Consider the following 13,008-nt stretch of genomic DNA (forward strand, 5'->3'; position numbering starts at 1 on the left):
ACCAGGAGGCCAGAAAAGCAGTTAAACCAGTAAATACCAGCCAGGCAAGATACGCTGAAATGGTCGCCAAAAAATGTTCAGTTGGGACTCGGACAGAAATGACCATACCACCAAATAAGTCATTCGCGCCTATCACCCGCTACTTACTGAGTTCAGAGAAACCAGCACAGAAATCTCAGTCAGCTGTCACTCCAATATCGGTACCTCCTAGTGCTCCAGGATTATCAAAAGCGAGCGCTAAATTAACATTACAAATAACTGAACCACCCACATCAGCACAAGATAAATGGATACTGAAACCAAGGAGGTACACGATGATTCATTATTGGAACTTTTTACAGAGGAAGAAATGGACACAGGACAACATCCTTACTTCCCCAGGAAAGGGAAATCCAAGACTGACAAAATTAAGCCCTCAGCACCTCGGAAGCCACCTGATAGACCCACCAAGCCCAAATAATGGCTAAATTTCTACAGTGGAATTGCCTTGGATTCTGACAAAATACTGATGACATCAAGTAACTCCTGGAAAAGCACAAATCAGCTTGCTTTTGAATACAGGAGATTTATTTAAAGGCAAATGATAACCCCACCATGCATAACATTACCTTCATTTATAAGGACCGAATTGTGGATGGTCCTGCTCATGGAAGAGTCGCAATCCTCGTGAGCAACCAGAGCCCCTTTCAGCCTTTTCAACTTACAACTAGCATTGAGTCTGTAGCAATTTGCCTTACAGTGGGGTTCTTATTAACTGTCTGCTCTGTTTATTTGCCACCTGCGATTGACATCCTCCAAGAAAGTCCTTGATGATCTTATCATGCAATCGCCTTCCCCATGCTTAATTCTTGGGGATTTTAATGGACATAGAACCCTGTGGGGTAGTGCTAACATCAATAGAAGAGAACAAGTCATTGAGAATATGCTCACTGACAATAACCTCTCCCTTCTTAATGTGGAAACAAACACCTTCTTCCTTCTTAACAGAACATGCCTACCCGTACGTTCTGTGCCATTGATCTTTCTATCTGCTCCTCTTCTCTCCTTCCTTCACTTACTTAGGAGGTGGAGGAAAATCCATATGGAAGTGATCACTTCCCCATGATAACCATTGTAACTAGTGGTAGAGAGTGTCTGCCATTTAGTTTACCGTGGTGGAAGATTGATCAGGCTGACTGGAATGCCCTTCAACGTCTGGCAAACCTTGACATCACTACAGTCAGTCAGGAGCCAATCAGTGATGCAGTCATGTACATCACAGACACTATTGTCCATGCAGCTGCAATTGCAATCCCAAAATCATCCAGCCGGTTCCCACTATTTCCCAAACCTTGGTGGAATTCAGAATGCACAGCAGCAAAAAAAGCGCAAAACAAAGCTTGGGGTATATTTTGACGATACCTTAAGACGGTAAACCTATTAGCCTTTAAATATGCATGAACTAAGTCATGCTACATCCACCGTCAGAGTCAAAAGGAATCATGGATCTGTTTCACATCCATCACCTAGACAACCAGCCTAGGTCGTCTGGGAAAAAATCTGGAAAATAAAGGAAAAATACACAGAAAAAAAATGTTCTAACATCTCTGCAACATCATCTTACTCCCCAGAGTTTCTGGTCTTAAAGCACAACACTGAAAAACAGACCATTAAGTTCAAATCGAAGGGTTCTGAACCATATAATGGCCCATTTTCTATCCATGAGCTGAAAACAGCACTTGCCCGTACAAAGGCTACTGCTGTTGGACTAGACAACATCCATAACCCCAGGGGCAAAGCAAAATGCACAAGCTAATGGGAGTGCTGTGGCTCAGGGGAGAACTGAGGGGGGAGGAGTTGCCCTCTAAATCACAGCCTTGTAAAATACACTGCTTGCATGATGTTTGCGGAGCAATCGGATACTGGACATGATATTGCCATGGGGGATGTCTTTGTGTGTGCGCGATGCAAGGAGTGTAACGAAATCAGGCCGACAACTCAGTGTTGTTATGGGCCTATATGAGAGCCTGAAGGACATGGTGGATGCCCACGGAGGATCTAAATTGAGGGGCCCATCAAGCTCTCAGCTGCCCATATCAATGCAAGAGTTTGCACTTGGTCATCACGCAAAACAGCGGCAACCCCCAAGGCAGAATGTGCTGGTCCCACAGGAACTAGTAGTTGTTGGTGACTCTATTGTCAGGGAAATGGGGAACATGCTTTTGCATAGGTGGAACAGGATCAGAGTATATCTACCAGGGGCAAAGGTTTATGACGTTGTAGAGTGGATATCATCTTTTAAGGGGCACAAAAGGTGATATAGTTGTCCACATTGGCACTAATGATATTAAGATTAGGAGACCGGCAGAATTACTTAACAAGTACATGTCACTGTTGAAAAAAAACCGTGAATTAGGGTTGAATTTGAAAGTGTCTGCAATTCTGCCCAGACATGATAGGAGGGAGTATATGGTGAGAGCCTTGTCGATCAATTCGGCCCTGGAAAGATTGTGCAAGGCTCAAGGGGTAGAATTTTTTTCAGCCTGGTCTGTACTTGTTAACAGGACAGACTGCTTCTACAGGGATGGGATACACTTAAATAAAAATGATGCAATAATATTTGCTGATGCTATCAAGGCAGTGTTAGGTGGGTCGGAAAACTGCTAGCTTGAGGGGATACAAGGACTAATAGATTAACAGTAGCCACTGGCAGAGGTGAAAGTGGTTCTTGCATTGCTTCTATTGGGATGAGCAGAAGCCTGTAAAACAAGATGCAGGATATTTCAGAGACTGCTGGGAGTCATTGTGGTACAAGTAAACACATGGGTTGTGTTAGGGTAGCTACGAATAGGAACAGGTGCATGTATACTTGCGTGTACACCAATGCTAGGAGTTTGGTAAATAAATTTGATGAATTTGAGGTATTGCTCAAGGCATCAAAGGCGGATATCGTTGGGATATCAGAGACGTGCTGTCACACAGATATAAGGAATGCAAAGCTGGAATTTGGGGAGTACAATGTGTACAGAAAGGATAGACAGGACAGGATGGGAGGAGGGATTATGCTATTAGTTAAGAAACACATAAAATCCAAGGAAGTGAAGCCAGTCAACATTGCTGGACAGTGCATTGTCGTGTCAGTTTGGTGTGACCTAACCATTGGGAGATCAAAATTGAGAGTAGGAGTGTGCTATAGGCCTAATGACTGATGAGTATAATGAGAAATTGTACAGGGAAATAGAGTGGGCCAGTAAATCAGAGAGTCTAATAATGGGGGATTTTAATTTCCGAGATATTGACTGGAATTTGTGGGTTGGTCACTCACACACTAGCAAGGCTTTTGTGGATTTATTGAATGATTGTTTTCTAAATCAGCATGTTCGGGAGGCAACTAGAGGGAATAATACTCTTGATCTGATTATCAGTTGCGATTCTTCATGCATTAAGAATCTGCAGATAAAGGAAGCACTAGGTGGCAGTGATCACAGTGTGATCACTGCCATATAGTGCTAACTACCATCAGGGGTAAAGGAAAGGGTTTTTGCTTTCGTAAAGGTGACTACGATGGTCTGAGACAATATTAAATTCTATACAATGGGATGAACTGATGATGTTACCAACAGCAAACTGAAAATGGAAAGCATTCAAAGAACTTATCTTGGAAGCTACTAGGCTTTACATACCAACTAAGAAATATTGTTCAAGGTTTAGGACTAAGTGGATGTCAGATGAACTAATGAGACATATGCCAGAGAAGAAAAATGCATTGGATACATACAAATTAACACGTGACACAGATAGATACAAGTTGATCTGTAACCAAGTTACAAAGGAGGTTAGGCAGGCGAAGGCAGATTACGAGAAATCTTTGGCAAGGGATGCAAAGAAAAACAGCAAGGAGTTCTTTACTTATGTAAACTCTAGAAGGAAGGGGATGAATCAGATTGGTCCACTTGATATCGATGGGTCAACTGTTGATGATCCTGCTCAGGTAGCTAACAAACTGAATGAATATTTTGCATCGACATTCACACATGAGGAGTTATTCAGCGAGGGGAATGCCAGAGGTGTATTCAACTCTGGCATTAAGCTAGAGAATCTTGTAATAACTGAGAGTAAAGTGGAGGAGAAATTTGAAGATAAATACAAGAAAGGCACCTGGGGTGTATGGGATCTATCCAGTTATAATAAAGGAGGCAGCAAAGGAAGTAAGCAAACCCTTAGCCATAATTATGAGAGCTTCTTTGGACTCAGGGGAAGTACCCATGGACTGGAGATGTGCAAATGTGACCACAATTCACAAAGGAGGATCAAAGGGCGACACAAGTAATTATAGACCTGTTAGTTTAACTTCTGTTCCTGGAAAATTAATGGAGGCACTGGTTAAAGAAGCACTGCAGGATCATCTAGACAAGACTTCTGTTATAGCTCAGACACAGCATGGTTTTGTTAAGGAGAAGTTTTGCCTGACCAATTTGATTGGATACTATGATGCAGTCACAAAAGAACTGGATGCAGGGAATAACTTTGGTATTATATACTTGGATCTTAGAAAGGCTTTTGATACTGTTGCACATGGAAGACTGCTGCAGAATGGCATTGGAGGCAAATTGCTGCTATGGATAAAGGGGTGGTTGAGGGGGGAGAAGACAGAGAGTGGTAATCAATGGACACTGCTCATCGTGGACTAATGTTATTAGTGGAGTTCCTCAGGGTTCAGTATTGTTTTCTGTATTTATAAATGATATTGATGATGGTATATCAAGCTTAATATCGAAGTTTGCAGACGATACGAAGGTTGGCAGGGTTGTCAAGGACACTACTGACACTATGCTACTGCAACAGGATCTGGAAAGGTTGAGCAAATGGGCTGAGAGGTGGCAAATGAAGTTTAACATTGACAAATGTAAAGTACTACATATGGGAAACAGCAACACCAGAGCAACGTATCTACACTGACAGTGGTAGAGAATGAAAGGGACCTGGGGGTGGTTGTGCGGCAGATATGAAGTTTTCTGAGAAGTGCAGACGAGCTGCAAGTGTAGCTTATGGTGTATTGTCGATGATATATAGGAATTTTTCTAGCAGGGATAAGGAGGTGATTATTCCCTTGTATAAGGCAATGGTCAGACCACACCTAGAGTACTGTATACAGGTCTGGAGGCCTCATTTCAAGAAGGATGTAGAAATGCTGGAACGAGTACAGAGAAGGGCAACAAGATTAGTGAATGGAACAAAGGGGTGCTCTTACGAAGAAAGGCTAAAGTTTTGCAAATTACAGTATCTGGAGACTAGGCATCAGTGAGGTGATCTGATAGAGGTGTATAAAGCCTTGAATGGTTTGAGCATGCTCAATGCTGATGGGATTCTTCCTCTTGCTCAGAATAATCACCTGAGAGGGCATAAATTAAAATTGAGAAAAGGCAGATGTAGGATAGACGTGAGGAAATTTGCCTTTAGCCAGCGGGTGGTTGGTAGGTGGAATAGACTTCCATCCCTTGTCGTGGAAGTTGATATCCTAAATAAGTTTAAGGCTCAGCTGGACAGGTATTTTGAACGAACAGAGGGGTGAAGTGGAAGTGGTTATTTTTTATTTATTTATTTTTTTTTTATTTTTATTTTATTTTATTATTTTATTTTTTTTGGCTGATGCTGCATAAGCTTGCTTTCTTGCATCAAATGCCTCTATTAATGCTAATGCTATATGCAGGTGGATTTGATATCCACTTCTGCTGGATCCCCAGTCACATTGGGATTAGAGGAAATAATTTGGCTGACACTGCAGCCAAATCGGCAAACCTGACGGAAAATCTTGACCTGTTAGTCCCCTATACAGACTACGGGCAAGTAATCCATAGTAACTTACATTCTCAGTGGCAAGATTCGTGGCATCGCCTGGTTACTACAAACAAACTATGTTGGATTAAGCCTTTGATCCATCCTTGGCAGTCCAGATTACACAGGGATTGCAAAGAGGAAGTTGTTCTTGCTCGGCTCCGCATAGGACACTGTCATCTGACACACTTCTTTTTGCTGAGGGTTGATGACCCTCCTATGTGTGAGCAATGCGACACCATTTTATCCGTTCAACATATTTTATGTGATTGTACCAGTTTTACTGCTTTTACAAATCTGACTGAGCCATATACACTCAGTGAGATTTTAAATGACAAAGACAATGTGTCAGAAATTTTAAAATTTTTAAAATCGATCAATATATATACACTCATATGAAATATACAATTTGCTTTTATCATTGTACTGATTTTATTTATTGATATGTATATGAACTTTTCGACGAAGTAACCTTTTTAAAAGTTACCAGTCTCATCTTTCTTGAATTATAACCTTTTCATGGCGCACTATAACGTTGCTGTTTTTGTGCCACAAAAAATCAAAAATCAATCAAATTAACAGATGTTGACTGGAATTTGTAGTTTGGCCACTCACACACTAGCAAGAATTTTTGGATTTCTTAGATGACTATTTTCTACAGCAGCCTGTAAGAGCGGCAACAAAAGGAAGCAGTACTCTTGGTCTAGTTATCATCAGTAATTCTCCATGCATTATGAATTTGAAGGTAAAAGACCCACTTGGTGACAGGGATCACAGTATATTAATGTGGAATTTAATTACAGACATAACTATTATCAAGGGTAAAGGGAAAGCCTTTTGCTTGCTTAAGGGTGGCTACATTGGTCTCAGACAATTTTTAAGTATGTGCAGTGGGACAGTGCAGTGTTGAATCAGTTTGGTGTGACATAAGCACTGGGAAAGCAAAGTTGAGAGTAGGGCTGTGTTATAGGCCAAACAAGGAACAACTCTGCAGAGAAATAGAGTGGGCCAGTAAATCAGAATTATTATTATTATTATTAGCCATATGGTACACGGAAGCCTGAGGCTTATGATGCGCCAGCCAAAAAACATTTCTGAATTACCCTGAGAGAGAGAGAGAGAGAGAGAGGGAGGGAGAAAGTAGAAGGGATTCACAAAAAAGAGAAGAATGATGATATCCAGCTCAGGACCCTGGTGGGTGATGATATCCAGCTCAGGACCAGTGATTAATGAACAGTCACCAATTGGCCTTTTGGCTGAGTCATCCTTGCTGGATTAAATTCATGAAAATTGTAAATATGCACTACAGTATACCTATTAATATGTTTTATTAAAGCAAAACTAATAATAACACAGTTAATGGTATCTCATTTATTAGCACATTTCATCTAATTATTCTGTGAAAACAATAACTTCTTACTTCCACAATTAAATAAGTAAAACTGTGTGTATTATTTGGGATGGGAGAGAGTAGAGTGTGTTTAGTGTTAAAACGGCACCAGGTGTTTCTTCCATCTCCGCGGGATGGGAGAGAGAGAGAGAGAGAGAGAGAGAGAGAGAGAGAGAGAGAGAGAGAGAGAGAGAGACTGCTACTAATCCTGCTCCAGCAATTAAGACATAACAGGTATTTCATTACAAGGCCTATTAGACAGTGCTCCACCACTGGAGGGTTAATATTGAAATTTATTTGTGGGTGTGAAAGGGGTTCAATAGCATACCTGCTGCTGGCTTTGGATTGTGCAACAACTGTGTTCTGAAAATTTCAATAAAAATAATTTATTTTAACTTGCTAGTATTATAAGTGAAGTTGTACATTCCATTATTTAGAGATTAGAAATTGAAATAATAATATGATTGTGAATTTCTTATCCCTTTTTGCTTTTTATAGATATTAAATCTGACATTTACTTCATTTCATCTGGAACATTCGGATGAATGTTCTTATGACTTTCTTCAAATCAATGATGGTGCTTCAGCAGGATCACATATTATTGGAAGATATTGTGGTTTAAATCCTCCTGGAATTCATGGAAATTTACTTACCACTCATAATGAAGTCTACTTATGGTTTCATTCTGATCATAGTATTTCAGGAGATGGATTTGAGCTTTACTGGAATACAACAGATCCTGGTACGATAAACTTTAATCTAAAGCTTTTTTTTTATATAAAATCATTTATTAATTTCTGTATCTACCTCACATTCTAGTGTGGTAGAGTGAACCACACTTAATTCTAAAAATGCTTGTGTAGAGACATAATTAAAAATGCAACAAATTGCATTTTTAATTATGCCTCTAAACAAGCATTTTTAGAATTAAGATTTCTTGAAGACAAAAGCTATTGCTATGGATTTCATAGCAAGTTTATTGTACTTGCTTTACATACATACCTTGTCCATCATTTCGTAGATTATTGTAGGTATTACAGAAGAAAGAAATGGGGCATTTTGCTTTTGTAATTAAACGGTTCTGTATATTTATTCTTAATAAGAGGAATATTACGTTGTGAAGACAATTGGAACAATACTTTACCACTGGTGAGTTAATATTTTAAACAGTTAATCACATAGAACTGAAATTTGGAATAAACAGGTTAATTGTATTTGAATTTCTGACAGCACATTGGGCATGTTTGTTCTGTCCAGCAAGAACTGGTTGAAATTTGAAATTTTGTGTGGGATATTATTTATTAGGGCTGGGTATGGTCTGTACCATACATTGGAACACTGGCACACATCTGGAACATTGGCGTGCATGCATGCATGCGCCAGTGTTCAGGTTCTCACCAGAGAAGACTGCTTACATTCTTATCGGGTAACCTTCACTCCAGACCTGAATTCTCATTTAGACAAAGCACTGTTCTAGTAGTACCGAAGACGAAATTCTTGGAACTCATATTTGACAAAAAGATGACATTTCTCCAACATATTTTTCAGCTACACTCAAAGTGCATGATGCACAAGTGGGCTGAACATTCTTAGATCACAGGCTGATGCACTTTATTTCATCTGTATCGTGCACTCCTAACTCTACTTTTCTCAAGGGATGCCTCTCTCATCCATCCCCTACTGCTTAAAATTTTACTCCTCCCCTCCTTGAAACCTAACTTCTCCCACTGATCTACAATCTTCCTTTCACTTTCATTTGGGGGGGGGGGAGGCTCCTCTAGAGGAACCTCTTCTTGGGCATACCGTCAGTGCAATGTGAACCCTGGCATACCTCCACTAATAGATTAAAGCTGAAATGGCTTTAATCCATTCACCATCAGGCTATTCTTATTGTTGCTGGTGCATTCAGAACTTTACTTGTTTGAGGGCTATATGTGAAAACAAAGGTGAACCATCTTTGTCCCTTGGACAAAAACAGTTGTCTTTACAGTATGTTTTTAAGCTGAACTTTCTGCAAGACTACCCCACATGGACATCTGCTTTGGAGCCACAATGGGAAAATCTTTACAATGCACATCAGACTGCCACCCATCCATTCAATATTCGTGTCCAAGAGCTTAACATCACTCTAGACAAGGCAATGTTGTGCATGATCACCAAAGCAGCCCCTTCCAATCAGGCATTCTTAAATATCTACATGTGACTTCTCCCTTAAGACCTGGATGAAATCTGATACCCTGTTTGACAGCAGCATTTAATTATGGTATACCTCCATATTAAAAAGCTTTTGTTGCTTCGTGGAACTCTTCAAGATCTTTATGAAGCTGGCTCTAAAGATAACATTCGTGAATTTATACAGTATTTATACTGTGATGTATCGGAGAATCGACCCTTTTGGTCCCTCACCGAGCCACAGTACTACAGCTACTTTGGGCTTGTTGCTTTGCTGCTCTTGTCTGGTTCATGATTCTGTTTAAGTACAATTTAATTACAACGAAATTTAATAAAATTAAAATTTTTTTTTTTTTTTTTTTTTTATGTGAACCCCAACACGAGAGGCATTAGAACCAATAGTACTTAGTACCGTGCTTGGGTTGGAGTTTGAGAAGACGAAAGAAGATATTTGTTGACATTGGACTTGAACTTCTGTAGATTGTAATTTTCAGGAAATACGTATGAAGGAAGGTTGTTCCAGAAAACGGCAGTTGAATGAATAAATGAGGAAGATGAAAGGTTGGTTCTGTGGGTTTGAAGTTGGACAGTAAATGTATGTTGGCTGGTGGTGGCACGTGTTTGGACTGTTTTGAGAGAGAGAGCAGGAATTATAGAAGCCAATTCAGAAGAACAGTGCCCATGGAAGTATCTGTAGAAGAGGCATACAGCAGAAACAGTACATCTATGAGAAAGCGAGGGGAGAGACTCTGTTAGAGATGATCATTAATTAACCTAACTTCCCTCTTGTGAATGGAATCAAGAAGCCTGAGAGAGGTTTTGGTGCACCACCCCAGATGTCTGAACAATATTCCATGGCAGGGCGGATTTGCGATTTATACAGAGTGAGCAGCTGTTTGGAAGAAAAGTAACGCCGAGAGCGAAAGAGAAAACCAAGTTTTTTAGATGCAGAGGAAGCAATATTTGTAATGTGTTTGTGTCAAGGGAGATTAGAAATCAGGGTAATCCCCAAAAGAGATATATCATTTTGCCTAGACATCGGAGTGTCACTAATGATAAGCATAGGAGCAGAAGAATCCTTTTTGTGAGATATAAGACAAGACTGAGTTTTAGAAGGGTTGAAATCAACTAAGTTGTCTTTGCCCCACTGGAGAATTACCTGAAGATTGGCATTTAAGGAATTGGTAGCAGAGTTTCGAGAAGTTGAAGCTGATTGAGAAGGACAACGTTTGTGAAAATGGAAAGTTGAATGCAATGTGCTATCATCGGCAAAACTATGGATAGGATTTCCAGTCAATGGAAGAAGGTCATAAATATACAAGAGGAAAAGAGGGGGGGAAGAACTGAACCTTGGGGGACACCGGCATTAGTGGAGAAGTTAGAAGACAGAGAGCCATCTACCATCACCCTCAGTGAGCGATCAGAGAGAAAACTGGATAACCAATTACTAAAAACAGTTGGCAAACCATAAGATGGAAGCTTGTTTAGAAGACCTTTATGCCAAACACGAACAAAAGCCTTTGAGATGTCAAGGCAACTACTTGTGTTTCACCGAACCTTTCCATTGAATTAGTCTATAAATGGGTAACATAAGTTAAATAGAAAGGGTGCAAGAATATTTGCTAATGCTATTGAGGCAGTGTTAGGTGGGTCAGAAAACTGCTAGCTTGGGGGGAGACAAAGACTAATAGATTGACAGTATCCACTGGCAGAGGTGAAAGAGATTCTTGCACTGCTTCTATTGGAATGAGCAGAAGCCTGGAAAACAAGATGCATGGTATTTCAGAGACTGCTGGGAGCCATTGCGGTACAAGTAAACACATGGGTTGTGTTAGGGTAGCTAAGAATAGAAACAGGTGCAGGTATACTTGCGTGTACACCAATGCTAGGAGTTTAGTAAATAAATTTGATGAATTTGAGGTATTGCTCAAAACATCAAAGGCAGATATTGTTGGGATATCAGAGACGTGGTGTCACACAGATATAAGGGATGCAGAACTGCAATTTGGGGAGTACAACGTCTACAGAAAGGACAGACAGGATAGGAAGGGGGGAGGGGTTATGCTATTAGTTAAGAAACACATAAAAACTAAGGAAGTGAAGCCAGTCGACATCGCCAGACAGTGTGTGTTGAGTCAGTTTGGTGTGACATAAACAGTGGGAGATCAAAATTGAGAGTAGGAGTGTGCTATAGGCCTAATGACTCTGATGAGTATAATAAGGAACTGTACAGGGAAATAGAGTGGGCCAGTAAATCAGAGAGTCTTATAATGGGAGATTTTAATTTCCCAGATATTGACTGGAATTTGGGGGCTGGTTACTCACACACTAGCAGGGCTTTTGTGGATTTATTGGATGATTTTTTTTTCTACATCAGCATGTTCGGGAGGCAACTAGAGGGAGTAATACTCTTGATTTGATTATCAGCAGTGATTCTTCATGCATTAAGATTCTGCAGATAAATGAACTACTAGGTGGCAGTGATCACAGTGTGCTGAAGTGGGATTTACTCAAAGAGGTAACTACCATTAGGGGTAAAGGGAAGGGTTATTGCTTCCGTAAAGACGACTACGATGGACTGAGACAGTATTTAAATTCTATACAGTGGGACCAACTGATGATGTTACCAACAGCAAATTCAAAATGGGAAGCATTCAAAGAACTTATCTTGGAAGCTACTACGCTTTACATACCAACTAAGAAATATTGTTCAAGGTTTAGGCCAAAATGGATGTCAGATGAACTAATGAGGCATATGACAGAGAAGAAAAATGCATGGGATACTTACAAATTAACACATGACACAGAAGCCTATGATAGATACAAGTTGTTATGCAACCAAGTTACAAAGGAAGTTAGGCAGGCGAAGGCAGATTACGAGAAATCCTTGGCAAGGGATGCAAAGAAAAACAGCAAAGAGTTCTTTACTTATGTAAACTCTAGAAGGAAGGGGATGAATCAGATTGGTCCACTTGATATTGATGGGTCAACTGTTGATGATCCTGCTCAGGTAGCTAACAAACTAAATGAATATTTTGCATCAACATTCACACATGAGGAGTTATTCAGCAAGGGGAATGCCAGAGGTGTATTCAACTCTAGCAGTAAGCTACAGAATCTTGAAATAACTGGGAGTAAAGTAGAGGAGAAACTGTTGAAGATAAACACAAGAAAGGCACCCGGGGTGGATGGGATCTATCCAGTTATATTAAAGGAGGCAGCAAAGGAAGTAAGCAAACCCTTAGCCATAATTATGAGAGCTTCCTTGGACTCAGGGGAGATACCCATAGACTGGAAATGTGCAAATGTGACCCCAATTCACAAAGGAGGATCAAAGGCTGACACAAGTAATTATAGACCTGTGAGCTTAACTTCTGTTCCAGGAAAATTAATGGAGGCACTGGTTAAAGAAGCACTGCAGGATCATTTAGACAAGACTTCAGTTATAGCTCAGACACAGCATGGTTTTGTTAAGGGGAAGTCTTGCCTGACCAACTTGATTGGATACTATGATGCAGTCACAAAAGAACTGGATGCAGGGAATAACTTTGATATTATATACTTGGATCTTAGAAAGGCTTTTGATACTGTTGCACATGGAAGACTGCTACACAAATTGGAGCAGTGTGACA

At 40.2% G+C, this 13,008-nt stretch overlaps 1 protein-coding gene across 1 annotated transcript in view; it reads left to right on the forward strand.

Annotated features, from left to right (window-relative positions):
- LOC150088286 (cubilin-like) overlaps positions 1-13,008 on the forward strand; it is a 670,594-nt gene that overhangs the window by 494,058 nt on the left and 163,528 nt on the right. The window contains exon 16 of the mRNA XM_090370103.1: positions 7,703-7,946. Within this exon, the coding sequence (XP_090226229.1) occupies positions 7,703-7,946 (244 nt within the window). The remainder of the gene's footprint in view (positions 1-7,702; positions 7,947-13,008) is intronic.

The sequence above is a fragment of the Mastigoproctus giganteus genome, chromosome 3, assembly GCF_048544385.1.
Source record: "Mastigoproctus giganteus isolate SK-2022 chromosome 3, ASM4854438v1, whole genome shotgun sequence".
Taxonomy (NCBI): Eukaryota; Metazoa; Arthropoda; class Arachnida; order Uropygi; family Thelyphonidae; genus Mastigoproctus; species Mastigoproctus giganteus.